This window comes from Rhinatrema bivittatum, chromosome 7, assembly GCF_901001135.1.
Source record: "Rhinatrema bivittatum chromosome 7, aRhiBiv1.1, whole genome shotgun sequence".
Lineage (NCBI taxonomy): Eukaryota > Metazoa > Chordata > Amphibia > Gymnophiona > Rhinatrematidae > Rhinatrema > Rhinatrema bivittatum.
In genome coordinates, this window is record NC_042621.1 from 149,386,109 (window position 1) to 149,401,080 (window position 14,972).

The 14,972-nt window shown below is 48.6% G+C and overlaps 1 protein-coding gene across 4 annotated transcripts in view; it reads right to left on the bottom strand.

Moving 5' to 3' along the window:
* WAPL (WAPL cohesin release factor) overlaps positions 1-14,972 on the bottom strand; it is a 533,375-nt gene that overhangs the window by 87,613 nt on the left and 430,790 nt on the right. For all 4 annotated transcript variants that reach the window (XM_029609312.1, XM_029609314.1, XM_029609311.1 and 1 more), the window contains exon 13: positions 1,242-1,405. In XM_029609312.1, coding sequence (XP_029465172.1) covers positions 1,242-1,405 — 164 coding nt within the window. The remainder of the gene's footprint in view (positions 1-1,241; positions 1,406-14,972) is intronic.

Here is a 14,972-nt window from a genome sequence, read left to right on the forward strand (position 1 = left end):
AGTGTGTATGAGAAAATCCAGGGGAGTAAGAGTGTGTGTGAGTGGGGGGGGGGGGGGGAGAAGAGAGTGTCTTACACCCTGAGAGTGTGTCAGTGTCTGTGAGAGCGAGAGGTTATGGATGGGTATAAGAGCATGAATGTGTAAGTATGTGACAGTGTATGTGTGAGAGAGAATGGACATGTGCGTGTATGTGTGAGAGAGAGAGGATAACCTCCTAATCTTCGACACTATCAGGGTGACTGGAAATCAAGAGCTCCCATGTATGGACAGCAGGGGCTTTTTAAAATCCTTATTAGTTTTAATTATTGTGTGTTATTTGATATATGTGCTGTTTTGAAATATTATTGGTGTTTGGGAAATTATAAAAATGTATATGATTTTAATTAATAGAAATTCTATCAGTAATTTTAAAATATTCTTTTATTAGTATGGTTTTACTATTATAACTGATGCTTTATGTTTCTTAATTTTGTTTTATGAGGAATGGTGGTTCTGTTTATAAATGTCATAATAAATAAGTATGCACTAAAATCCAACCCCATCCATAACCCCGCCCCCATATGACCAAAGCCCCACCCTCGCCCCGCTCCCGCCCCGCCCTCGCAGGGCGAGGGCAGGGCGAGGGCAGGGGGTCACCGCAACATGAGGAACTGTATTTCGGGGTCACGGCATTAGAAAGGTTGAGAACCACTGCTCTAAACAGATAAAAAAGGGGCAGAGGGAGTGCAACATGAAAGCAACTGCACAGAAAAGTCTTCTAGGCTTTTCTTTGGTTCAGAGCTACTTCACATCAGCAATTGACATCACCGATTTGTGTGACTCAATGCCCTACTTGTTGAAGATAGAAACCTTTAATTTCTTACTATATGTAATTACAATGAAATCTTCCTTATGTTCCAAATTTCCCATTTTTTTTTAAGGTTTTTATGTTCCATTTCCTTATTTTCTCTCAACTCCCTTTATCAATAATTCAGTTGTATCTTAAAAATCTCTCTCTGATATACATTTAAAAAAACACTCTTCTTTTCTCAACCACTTCCAAAGAGTTAAATGACTGAGAAATGCCAAGGTTTAGCTGCAACTGTTTTGAAAATATAGGCTGCAGCCTACTGCCGACCAGAGAACCAACAACTAGACAATTTTCCATTAACAATTAGTAGCAAGAGTGCAAGTCAGAAACTGGAAAAGTACTGCTTGATATTCAACATTCAAAATGTAAAATACAAGGATGTGATATTTACCATTATCATTAGTCAAGTTGAGCAAGACACCAATAATGGCTCTCATACAGTCCTCTACTGCTTTACCCACATGGTTAGTTACACTTTGGTGAGGCAATGTGGAACAGAAGCTGTCTTCAGCACGGTTATACCGCTGGATAAATTCTTCACAATGCTGTAATGCTCTAGAGAGAAAAACAGAAATATGAAGTAATCTATATTTTTCAACTGTTTAGACTTACAACACAGAAGTAAGCAGAGTTGCTTATCTGTAACAGGTGGTCCCCCAAGGACAGCAGGAATTTAGTCCTCATACATAGTTATCATCAGATGGAGCCCCGATGTGGAAAACTTATGTCAAAGATTCTAGAACTTTGACTAGGCACACTGAGCAAGCCCAGCATGCCCAATCTCATGCATCATCCCTCTTCAGTCTTGTAACATAGAATTAAATAAATAAAAATAGGAGAAACCCAACTCTGCGGGGTGGCGGGCGGGTTTCTTGAGGACTAACATCCTGCTGTCCTCAAAGAACACCTGTTACAGATAAGCCACTCTGTTTCTCATAGGACAAGCAAGATGGTATTCCTCACACATGGATAAATCCCTAGCTACAGACTGCTCCCCAACACAAAAGGGGGCCAAGAGACACTCAACCAGGTGCCAACAGGCACACCACCACTTGTTGTTGGTTACAGAGGGGGAGAGAGCCTAAACCCAAACAATGGGTCCTAGGTGGGAAGAGTTGGGTTCTACACCTCAAACATGTTGCAAAGAACAGACTTGGCTGAACCTGTCACGTTGGCCATCCCTATCCAGACAGTAATGAGATGTGAATGTGTGGAAAGAACTCCACGCCGCAGCCTTGCAGATCTACTCCACAGAAACTGCTCGCAAGTGGGCCACCAATGCTGTCAATGGCTCTGACAGAATGAGCCTTGACATGACACCCAAGATGCAATCCTGCCTGGTCATAACAGAAGGAGATGCAATCTGCTAGCCAACTGGATAGTGTCTGTTTTGCAAAGGCAAAGCCCAAGTTATCAAAAGAAATAGAAATTTGGGTGGACTGTCACATTCCAGATAGAAGGCTAAGTTCGCTCGCAGTCCAAACTGGGCAGGGCTCGTTCACCTTGGTGCAAATGGGGACTGGGAAAGAATATAGGCAGGACGACTGACTGGTTAAGATGGAATTCTGTGACCACCTTTAAGCAGGAACTTAAGGTGCATATGCAAGACCACCCTGTCATGATAAAACTTAGTATAGCAAATGTTGCTTACCTGTAACAGGTGTTCTCACAGGACAGCAGGATGTTAGTCCTCACATATGGGTGACATCACAGGAAGGAGCCCAATCATGGAACACTTTTGTCAAAGTTTCTAGAACTTTGACTGGCACCTACTGGGCATGCCCAGCACGGCACTAAACCTGCAGCCAGCAGGGGTCCCCCTTTAGTCTTGTTTATAGCTACAGGAAGTGCCAAAAATTAAAATAAAACGTAACGAACCCAACACCGCGGGGTGGCGGGCGGGTTTCGTGAGAACTAACATCATGCTGTCCTGTGAGAACACCTGTTACAGGTAAACAACATTTGCTTCTCACAGGACAAGCAGGATGGTAGTCCTCACATATGGGTGAGTACCGAGCTGAGGATGTCCGAGTATATATCAAATGTACCCAAAGACGTGCAACAGGCACAACAACTGGGGTGGAATTTGGTAGAGGGCATCCTGAACCCTAATGGGCAGGTGGAAAGGTGTTGGTACATCAAGTTGCAAAAAGGTAGCGCAAGACAGATTGGCCGAAGATGGAATCTTGTCTTCCAGCCTTGTTTAAACAATAGTGGGCTGTGAAGGTATGGAGAGAACTCCAGGTAGCAGCCCTACAAATATCAGGAAGCGGCACAGAGCGAGAGTGCACTACTGAAGTTGCCATGGCCCTGACAGAGTGCGCTTTAACTCGTTCTTGAAGTGGAATGCCTGCTTGCTGATAGCAAAAGGATATGCAGTCCGCTAACCTGGAGGAGAGAGTCTGCTTACCCACAGGCTGCCCCAATTTGATGGAATGGAAAGAGACAAACAATTGAGTGCTTTTCCTGTGGGCAACTGTACGGTCCTAGATAGAACACTAGAGCCCGTTTACAGTCAAGGGTATGCAGAACCTGTTCTCCTGGATTGGAATGGGGCCCGGGAAAGAAGGTAGGTAGTATAATGGATTGATTAATGTGAAATTCCGATACTACCTTAGGCAAGAACTTAGGGTGAGTGTGGAGTACTGCCTGATCGTGCAGAAGTTTAGTGTAAGGCGGATAGGTAACCAGAACCTGTAACTCACTAACTCTGCGAGCAGATGTTATCGCCAAAAGAAAAATCACCTTCCATGTGAGACAGCGAAGATCACAGGATTGGAGAGGCTCGAATGGTGGTTTCATGAGCCGACCCAAAACCAGATTGAGGTCCCAAGAATGGGCTGGAGGGCGCAGTGGTGGCTTGAGGTGAAGCAAGCCCTTCAGAAATCGGGTTACCAGGGGTTGTATTGAAATAGAAACATCCCAGACACCTTTATGGAAGGCGGCCACCGCACTGACATGCATTCTGATGGAGGAAGATTTTAGACCTGATTCTGACAAGTGCCAGAGATAGTCCAGAAACTTCGTGGTGGAACAGGTAAAAGGATCAAGGGATTGAGCAGAACACTATGACTTAAACCTGTTTCATTTGTAAAGATAAGATTTTCTCGTGGAAGGCTTCCACGAAGCAAACAGGACACGGGAAACTGGCTCCGAAAGGTCAAGTAGCTGAAGAATTAACCTTTCAACATCCAGGCCATCAGGGACAAGGCCTGAAGATTGGGATGACATAGGCACCCGTCGTTCTGAGTGATCAGAAGTGGGTCCTTTCCAAAGGGAATGTGCCTGTGAATGGAGAGGTCCTGAAGGATCGGGAACCACACTTGGCGTGGCCAGTGAGATGCTATCAGGATCATGCTTCCCTTGTCCTGACGTAGCTTCACGAGAGCCTTCGAGACAAGTGGAAGTGGAGGGAATGCATATAGGAGACCGGTTGCCCATGAGAGGGAGAACGTGTCCCTCGGCTGTTAGTGTTGGCTGCGAGTGAGAGAGAAAAAGTTCTCTACTTTGCGGTTTTGAGGTGACGCAAAGAGGTCTATGTGAGGATAACCCCAACGTTGGAATATTGAGCCGCTGTGGGGTTGAGAGACCACTCGTGCGGCTGAAAGGTGTGACTCAGTTTGTCCGCCAAAACATTGTCCACTCCCGGCAAGTAGGTGGCCTTGAGGTACATCGAGTGGGAGAGGGCCTCTGCCCATATCTGTGCAGCTTCCTGACACAGTAGGTAGGAGCCAGTCCCTCCTTATTTGTTGATATACCACATGGCCACCTGGTTGTCAGTCTGAATCAGGATGACCTGGTTGGAAAGGCGATCCTGAAACACCCTGAGAGCATATCTGATTGCTCGCAGCTCCAGGAAATTGATCTGATGTTTGGCTTCCTCTGGAGACCAAGCTCCTTGTGTCTGCAAATTGGCGACATGAGCTCCCCAGCCGAGGTTGGAAGCATCGGTGGTGAGAATTATTTGAGGGTATGCAGCCTGGAAGGGTAGGCCTAGGAGGAGATTGATATGATTTTTCCACCAGGCTAGAGACTGACGAAGTGGGTCGGTTGTATGGACAATGGTCGATAGAGGTTGGACAGATTGAGTCCATTGTGACCTTAGCGTCCACTGCATGACTCTCATGGCCAAGCGGGCCATTGGTGTAACCTGTACTGAGGACGCCATGTGTCCCAGCAGGATGAGGAAGTGGCATGCAGATGAGCGGTGCTGAGACTGTAGAGCTGGTGTGCGAGAGAAATGAGAGTGAGCTTGCTGTCAAGGCAGAAATGCCTTTGCTTGCAAGGTGTCCAAGTCTGCCCCTATTAATGATAAAGTTTGAGATGGGACTAAGCAGGATTTCGCTTAGTTGACGAGAAATCCTAGCGAAGTCAGAGTGTGTAAAGTAAGACGTAGGGACAACAGAGCAGCTTGCTGAGTGGGAGCCCTGATCAACCAATTGTCTAGAGTCCTGAGGAAGGCTGCTACTACTACGAGGCACTTGGTGAAGACTCGTGGTGCAGATGCCAGGCCGAATGGTAGCACTCGGCACTGATAGTGCTTAGGGCCTACCAGAAATCTCAGGAATCTGCGATGAGATGGAATTATCGCAATGAGTGTGTGTGCGCGTCCTGGAGATCTAGAGAGCAGAATCAGTCTCCTCTTTGCAGAAGAGGAAGGAGAGAACCCAAGGTTACCATCTTGAACTTTTCTCGGTGGCGGTACTTGAGGGCACGTAGGTCCAGAATTGGACGAACGCCGCCTGATTTTTTGGGGATTAGAAAATACCGGGAATAGAATCCTAGGCCTTGTTGGGAGTAAGGCACTGGTTCTATTGCTCTGGACTGGAGGAGGAGGGAGACATCCTGTTCCAGGAGTAGTGAGGTCGGATGTTCTCCACGTTAGCCGAGGTGAGGAGTCCTGTGGGATGGATAGAAAGTTCAGGTGATAACCTTCAGAGATTATGGCAAGGACCCACTGGTCTGAGGTTATTGTGTGCCACCTGTTGAAATGGCACAATCGACCTCCCACTGGTATCTGAAGCAGTGGAAGCTGGCTGCTGCTCTCTATGAAGGAGTCAAAAACCGGAAGCAGGGCCCAGCTGAGGAGCTGCTTGCGGCTTTTGTTTCAGAGGTTGACGAGACGGCCTTTTGGAAAGGTTTCGAGGAACGAGTTCTAGACGGTGGTGGATAGGACTTCTTTGGACGGAAGAATGACTTTTTAGTATCCTTCCTGAATGGCTGTTTGGAGGAATACTCAGAAGGCATCAGAGAGAGTTGGCGAAGGGTCTCATGATGCTCCTTGAGTTCCGCCACCGTCTGTTGAATCTGTTTGCCAAACAGATTGTCTCCTATGCAGGGTAGATCAGACAATCTGTCTTGTACTTCATGGCGCAAGTCTGAAAATTTAAGCCAGGCCAATCTTCTTGCAGAAATAGCAGCTGCAGGTACCCTGGAAGTGGTGTCAAAGATATCATAAGAGGATCTTATGTCATGCTTCCCTGCCTCAAAACTCTTGTTTACCAGGGTTTGAAGCTGTTCCTGGAATTGCTGAGGCAGGGACTCTGCAAAGTCCTGAATCTGCTTGAATAAGACCCTATTTATATTGGGCCATATAGAGCTGGTAAGAGGCGATCCAAGAGATGAGCATTGAACCCTGGAAGACACGCCGGCCAATGGCATCCAGGAATTTCTGCTCCTTACCTGGGGGGGGGGGGGGGGGGGGGGGGAGGAAGAATGGGGTTTTGAGCGTCATGCCCTCTTTTGGGCAGATTCTACAACCACAGATTGGTGATCCAGCTGAGGTTTCTGGAACCCTGGAGCTGACTGTACCAAGTAAGTGGTATCGGCCTTTCAGTTGACTGGGGCTACGGATGCAGGGTGTTCCCATTTCTTTTTTAAAAGATCCAAAAGAACTTGTTGAATAGGGATGGAGGTTATTTCCTTGGGAGCATCCAGGAATTAACAGCTTCATCATTTGGTGCCTATCATCTTGCTCAGTCTGTAATTGGAAGGGAACCAATTCAGACATTTCCTTCACAAAATTTATGAAGGACAAATTCTCTGGAGGAGAACGCTTCCTACTTTCAGTAGGAGAAGGTGGCGATGGTAAATCATCGGTGTCTTGAGAGGAATCGTCAGTCCAGGTGTCATAGGGATCAGCACCTGCCCCTCTAGGAACCTGAGAAGGATGGGACGATGGTATTCCTGAATGTCCTGGTCTAGGCTCTGAAGGCATCAAGGGAAGTACTGGAGGCACCGATGAAGGCATCGAGGGCATTGATGGATGGATCAGTGGCGCCAATGGGTGCATCGGCATCGATGGTTGAGGCACTGGCAGGACTCCTGATGGAGGAATGCAGAACGGTGTTTCTCCTCCCGATGACAGGGTAAGCGGGGAAGGCACCGGAGCCATCGGTGACCCAGGATCCATCGGTGGAAAAACGGCTATAAGCACTTCTATCTTCGAGAGCAGCAGTGCCAATGCTGCCGGAATGGGATCAATGGACGGTTCCGCGACCGGCACCGATTTCGGCGCAGGGGGAACTTGGAGTCTGTGCATCGCCTTACTGATGGCCTCCTGAACCATCTGGTCCAGTTCTTCACGGAGACCTGGAGCAAGCAGCCTTGGCTCAGGAAGGGAAGGAGGCGGCAGAGGCATAGCTGGAGGGACCACCATTAAAGGCGGAGTCCCGGCTCCCGATACCCGTCCAGGTGAGGGTTGCCTCAGTGACCTGGTCGCAGAAAGTGTCGATGCTTTTTCTGGACGGGGTTTCTTCGATGGCGGCTCGGACGATGGTGAGTTCGATGATTTTCCTTCATCGATGGTCCGAGACTTCCGGTGTCGATGCCGATGTTTCTCTCTACGATCCCCTCGGTCCTGAGGGGGAGTAGAGGTAGTTGAAGGCTGAGAAGTCGTCGATGCCGGACAGTCAGCGGCCGGTGGCTGATACTGGCACGAAGTGGACGGTGCCGGTTCAGACGATGTCGATGCAATGGACGGTGTCGGATTTTGAGAACGGAAGAGAAGTTCCATTTTCTCCATTCTGGCCTTGTGACCTTTTGGTATAATTAAGGCACATTTGGTGCAAGTCAGGACATCATGCTCGCACCCGAGACACATTACACAGATTTTATGAGGGTCTGTTATGGACATGATACGAGTACAGTCCAGGCATCGATGAAACCCCAACGCCATGGTCTTTAAAAAAATTTTTGCCGCGGTGCGGTCGACAGCCAGTAGGCCACAAGGGCCAAACTCGCCGGAAATCGACCGAAAACGGGTAAAAAAAACTTACCGGACTACCGCGGGTATGAAAGCTTTTAGCAATTCAGTGAGGAAAATTCCTGTCAGGAATCTCTGTGGAGCTCCTTAACCCGCGTGGCTACTGCAGCGTGGAAAAAAAGAAGACTAAAGGGGGACCCCTGCTGGCTGCAGGTTTAGTGCCATGCTGGGCATGCCCAGTAGGTGCCAGTCAAAGTTCTAGAAACTTTGACAAGTGTTCCGTGATTGGGCTCCATCCTGTGATGTCACCCATATGTGAGGGCTACCATCCTGCTTGTCCTGTGAGAAAAGGTGGATAAGTTACTAAGACCTGGAGCTTGCTGACCCTGCGCACTGAAGTGACCGCCATCAAAAATATGACCTCCAGGTCAGGTACTTCAGGTCACAGGTGCACAGCGACTCAAAAGGAGCTTCCATCGGCTAAGCTAAAACAGCACTGAGGTCCCAAGAAACAGTGGGAGACCTTAGGGTAGAGCTTCCCACACTGTGGGTCGGGACTCCAAATGGGATCACAAAACCTCCAGCCGGGGTCACAAATGCCTCAAAGGGCAGTCCTCTCCAGACATCACCAGCAGAAGTAGTGGAAATCAGCATGGGATCTTTGAGCTAGCATGCACTCTCAGATCCTGCAATGGTCCCGCCCTCACTTGAGTTTCCACATTAACATGAAGCCATGTGTGAGGAGGGACTGGGGCCACTGCAGGGCCTGTGACCTTTTACTGGCTCACAGATACTGTGCTGACTTTCATTACTAATTCTTCTGCCAGTTGCAGATCAACTTTAGGCATTAGACCAGCCATTGGGGAAGAGTGGGCCGAGAGTGTGCACAGATCTTTGCAAGTTGTCACTTCTCTATCCCTTCCCATCACTGAACTTACCTAAGAGAAGAATGTTGCCCTGTCATCAGCCTGCCCTCTCTTCCCACTAGTTGTCATCCACTTATCGCTGAGGCCTAAAGTAAAATGCTGCTGCTGATCCTAGTCAAGGGGATGTTGGGATGAGGGCTGTTTTGAAGGGGGGATGAGATAGAGGAAGGGTTTGAGAGTTGGATCAGTGGGAGATGGAGGATGCAAGGGAGGAGCTAGGGGTGAGAGTATCAACTGGGGGGGGGGGTGTATCTCAGAAAAGAGAAAGGAAGGGGATGACAGATGATCAATTGGGGTTACAAAAATGGCTTGGAGGTGAGAGGTTCACTGGGGAGGATGTTAAAAGCTGGAGTGGGTGAGCGAGAGGCTAGGCTGGGAAGGGGAGAGGAACTGGGGGATGTAAGAGGGGATCAGCTGGAGGGGCAGAGGTTGTGAGACCCTCTGGAGGGGGATGGTGGTTGAGAGAGGGGATCAGTTGGAGTGCAGGAATGGTGAGTGGAGGGATTGTTGGAGGTGAACTACACCCCCGCTAATTAGGTTTGGTTGTCCTCTGGGGTCGTGTGAATTTTCAAGTGCTAAAATGGGGTCACATTGGCTAAACGTTTGGGAAGCCCTGCCATAGGGGATGCTTCAATTGAAGCAGGCCATGCATGAAAAGTATAACTATAGGCTGTAAAGAGAGATGGGCATACCATCTATACTTTGGTGGTATACGCCAATTGCACTGAGATGAACTCTCATGGAGTTGGTCTTTAAGCCAGTCGCTGAAATAAGTTGGAGGTAGTCAAGCAGTTTTTGTGTGGGGCAGGAGAACGGACTTAGTGGAAGGCTTTCTAGAAGCCATCAGGACCCGAGACATCCTCCGAAAGATCAAGCAGGTTGCAGGATTAGCCTCTCAACATCCAGGCTGTGGACAACAGAGCCTGGAGTTAGGGATGCCACAGCCTGCCTTGATCTTGCATGATGAGATATGGAAAAGTCCACAGACTGATCGGACTCCAGATGGACAGCTCCCGAGGAGTGGAAACCAGAATTGTCTCAGCCAATAAGGGGCTATGAGGATCATAGTACCCTTGTTCTCGCAAAGCTTCAACAGACTTCGCCACTAAGAGAATTGAAGGATACACATATAGAAGACACTTGCCCCAATGACAGGCAAGGCATCCGAGGCTGGTATGCTATCTGACCTGTACAGGGAGCAGAACATAGGTATCTTCCTGTTGCAGAGGGACACGAACAGACCTACATCCGGGGCACCCCCAAAGGCAGAATATTCCATTCGCTATCCCCAGTCCAGGGACCACTCGGGGGGGTCTGAAGGCTCGACTCAGCCTGTCCACGATCATATTCTCCATCCCATATGACAGGGTCCATGACTAGATCTGGAGCACTTCCTGACACCGGAGGGACAATCCTGTGCCTCCCTGCTTGTAGACCTACCACATAGCTACTTGGTTGTCTGTGAAGATCAGGACTTTGTTGGACAGCTGACAGTCCATAGCATGTACCTAATTGCCAAAGCTCCAGGATGTTGATTTGACAAGATCGTTCCTGGGTGGACCGGAGACCCTGAGTGCTGAGCCCATCTACATGAGCTCCCCACCCTAGAGTGGATGCATCCATGGTTAGGACAATTTGGGTAGGGGGACTTCGAAATGAGATCCCTCGTTCCAGATTTGAAAGTACCTGTCACCAGAACAATGAGTCCTGGAGAGACGGGATGACTCAGATGCAATCCTGGAGGCTGAGTGGCCTGGCGCCACTGTGACCTCAAGGTCCATTGGGGTCTGCCCATGTGTAAATGTGGCAAGGGAGTGACAGGGTCAGTTCCGGCCATATGGACCACAACCTCAACATATATACCAGGCTGATATCTGCTGGATCGCTGCCATGATGGTCATCAACGTGACAGTTCTCTGGTGAGGCAGGAAGGCCTTGGTCTAAGCAGGGCTCCTATGAAGTCCATTTGAAGTGATGGGCTAAGATGGGAATTTGGGTAGTTGAGAACGAATTCTAGTGACTCCAACACTTGAATGATCAAGTACATGGACCTGGTGGCCCCTGCCTGAGATGTGTTCTAGACCAGCCATTCATCCATATATGGGAAAACATGTATTTCCAGCCTGCAGAGGTGCACCATCACAGCCAGGCATTTTATGAAGGCCTGTGGGGCTGACATGAGCCTGAATGGCAGCACCCGGTACTTACTGGAAGTGCTGTTTTCTCACGACAAATTGGAGATACTTCCTATGACTGGGGAAGATCTCGATATGAGTGTATACATCCTTTAGGTCAAGGAAGCATAGCCAGTCCCCTTTTTGAAAAAGGGAGATCAAGGTGCCCAGGGAAACCATCTTGAGTGTTTCAGTTTTTTAGAAACTTGCTCAAGGCCCTTGGGTCTAGGATAGGATGGAGTCCTCCTGTTCTCTTTGAAATCAGGAAGACCCTGGAGTAGAATCCCCACCCTCTTTGCCCTGGTGGTACGGGCTCAACCGCTCTGGCTATTAAGAGAGAGGAGAGCTCAGCTAGTAGTGATGCGATACCGGACTCCAAGACAGGCAGGGGGAGCCATTTGGCGGGACACCCAATAGATTCAATTGGTATTCCTGACAGACAACGGCCAGAACCCACTGGTCCAAGGTTATACTGAGCCATTGGCTCGTAAAGAACCGTAGCCTTCCCCCGACTGGAGGGTCTATCATCCCGGGTACTGGCAAACGGCATACGCTATGGCCCAGTAAAAACCCCGTCCCTGGAGTTGTCTGAGGAGCCGGCTGGGGATTGGGGCTGACTGCTGCCTAGGATGGCCGCAGGAGTCCTGATGGTGTTGGGAGTGAGAGGGCAGAGGATAGTACTTCCCTTGGCAAAAAACATTCTTGGTCCCTGTCTCGCTGGCCTCCTAGAAGAGGAGGATGGGTCAGGAGTACTTGCGGAGAGTTGTTGGAGGGTTTCATGGTGGTCCCAAAGTTGGGCCACAGCGTCCCTCACCCTCTCTCTGAAGAGATTCTCTCCAGTACATGGCACGTCAGGGAGTCGTTCCTGTACCTCTGGTCGGAGATGAGAGGCCCTCAGCCATGCTATTTTGCGGGTGCCAATTCCTGCTGCAGACACTCTCAATGCCATCTCAAATACATTGTAGGTCACATGGACCTCCAGTTTTCTGCACTCTAGGCCCTTATGCACCAGTGACATGAGTGTGTTTTGCTGGTGTTGAGGCATCTGCTCAGCCACTTCCTGCACCTGCTTTCAGATGTCCTGCGAGTACTGGCTCATGTAGAGTTGGTGGCAGCAATGCAGGCAATGAGCATGGTGCCTTGAAACACCTTCCTCCCAAGAGCATCCATCGCTCTATGGTCCTTCCCCCTGGGGTGCGGCTTGGCTCTCTTCAGGCCAGATTTGACCACCACCTATTGATGGGGCAGTTGACACTTATAGAATCAGGCAGCTTTCTGGACAAGGTAGACCCTATCTGCCTTCTTAACAGGAAGCACTTTGAGGGGATGGTCCCATATCCTCAGCAGCAAATCCTTAAGGATCTTGTGTTCCAGACCACCATGATTTCCTTAGGAGGCTCCACAAACTGGAGGATCTCAAGGATTTTGTGTCTGGCATCCTCCTCCATCAATAACAAATGGGGTGGCTTCTGCCATCACCCGCACAAAACCTGCGAAGGTTAAGTCCTCAGGCGGAGACGGTTCTGAAGGGAGACCCTCTGAGTCTTCAGAGGACTCCCAAAGCGTCATTCCCCTAGGGGTCATAGGGTTCCACATCTTCACTGTAAAGCCAAAGGGGATGGGTTTCTAGGTGCTCAGCCTTCATCCAGAGGTGCAGGCACTACACAGAAATGGACGGGAGGACGGCAGGCCTCTGCATCTCTACCGGTCTCGGTGGAGCTACCTCCTTGAAGGAACCAGTGACTATCACCTCATCGGTAGAGGGAAGACTCTGTGCCCTGCCAGGCACTGATGCTGTCCCGAGAACTGATGCCAGCTGGGCCAGTAACATACTGATGAGCACATTGAGCTTCTCCACAAGCGGTATAAGAACGAGTGGCACTGGATCTAGTGCCATTGGTGCCATGGGACAAATGACCTGCAGCGCCTGGACTCAGTGCTCCAGTTCCTCCTTGAATGTTGCTGATGCCAACACAGACTGAGAAGGAAGAGGGGTGGCCAGATCCTCTTCAGACCCTCGAGGTGGATCGGTGGCCTGCATCAGGACCGGTGGAGAGTGTCATGGACCCCCAGCACTGATGGAGGATTAGCACTGCTCGCAGGGTTGCTTTGGGGGCATCGAGGCAAAAACCGGTGCATCCCCATGCCTGGCACCGTGCATCGACGGGAACTGGTGCCTGCAGAGATATGTAAAGCGGCGACGTGGTCCTCCCTCCATACCTTCTCCAGATTCTACCGTCTGGACGTTCAGGCCAGGGAGGACACAGCATTTGCAAGGGCAATCCTAAACGGACCTCGGGCAGCCTCCCGCCCAGTCCGGGAGTAGCTTTTGTACATCCCACTTGATTTGAGTCCATCTGCTACACGCTAGGAAATGTTGAGATTACTTACCTGATAATCTCCTGTTCCTTAGTGTATGCAGATGGACTCAGTATTCCACCCGGCTGCCGGTATACATGGGGATTCGCCGACTCACGGTAAGCCATGTTTGCTTATATAGGGCTTCCACCCTGCCGGGTGTTGACGCCTTCCGGTTGAGAACACTGGCAGTCTCCAGCTACCATCAATTGTTCAGGGTAATCCTGTTCATTTAAACGATCGGTCAGTCACACATATATCCATAAAAGCTTTTGCAAGGAAGATTACTGAATTGCTACACTTCCTGTGGGGGTATATGTACCCGTGCTGACGTCAGATCAGTCTCCAACTGCTAGCACGAGCACACTATACCCACTTGTTTTGAGTCCATCTGCATACACTAAGGAAAAGGAGATTATCAGGTAAGTAATCTCAACAATCTTTTCCTTGGGGGGACAGTTTAAAATTTTGTTTTGGGTCGTCTTCCCTTTTTTCTCTGTTGGAAAAAAAAGTACGTAATATAAGACAAAATGGGGCTCTTCAAACAAAAAGATATATTTGACACTTGGTGGATTTTATCTTGTTTTTAAATTCTCCCCATCTAGCTCACACACACATACACATTTTCCTTGAAATCCATTAAGTAGGGAGTCTCGTTTTTAAAGCTTTAATGCTTTTGTCTTCAGAGAAACCAAAGCTGCTTACCCGTAACAGTTGTTCTCTGAAGACAGATCAACCAGTCACATAAGTATGCTTTTGTCTCCTTTGGGGTTATGCTTTTCCCTACTCTTCATACATTTAAATAAATGAAAACTCAGCTGTATTGTCCACAAGGGATCCAAGGTCCTTTTTCTGGGTAGTGACTCCCAATACAGAACCCAGCATGGTATACCTGTAAATTGGGATTACCTTTCTCTATGTGCATCACTTTTCCACATTAAATTTGATCACCATTCAGTTGCCTAGTCTCCTAGCCTCACAAGGTCCTTCTGCAGTTCTTCACAATCCTTTATTTTAACTTTGAATAATTTCATGCTATCTACAAATTTTATCACCTCACTCATTCCCTTTTCCTGATCCTTTATGAAAATGTTACAACAGCATAGGTCGCAGTACCAATTCCTGTGGTACTCCACTAACAATCTTTCCCCATTTCTAACTCTTTTCCAGCCTTGGCTCAATGTACTTAATTTTAAATTTAGCTTTCTTCAAAGCTATGCATTAGAGCCCATGACATTTAGCTTAAGCTTTATAATGTGTAACAAAAATATTCATAAAGGCTGTTCCAGCACACATAACTTTAGCTCAAAATAAGTGGGTACATTCTAAAGGGTTAAAGCATAATATTATGTTGTATTCAAGATAGGGGTTTTCACAGTCACAGATACCAATCCATAACAGAACACTGCTTCCTATTCCATGATTTTATAATTTCTTGAAGAATTTCTCATGGGGGACTT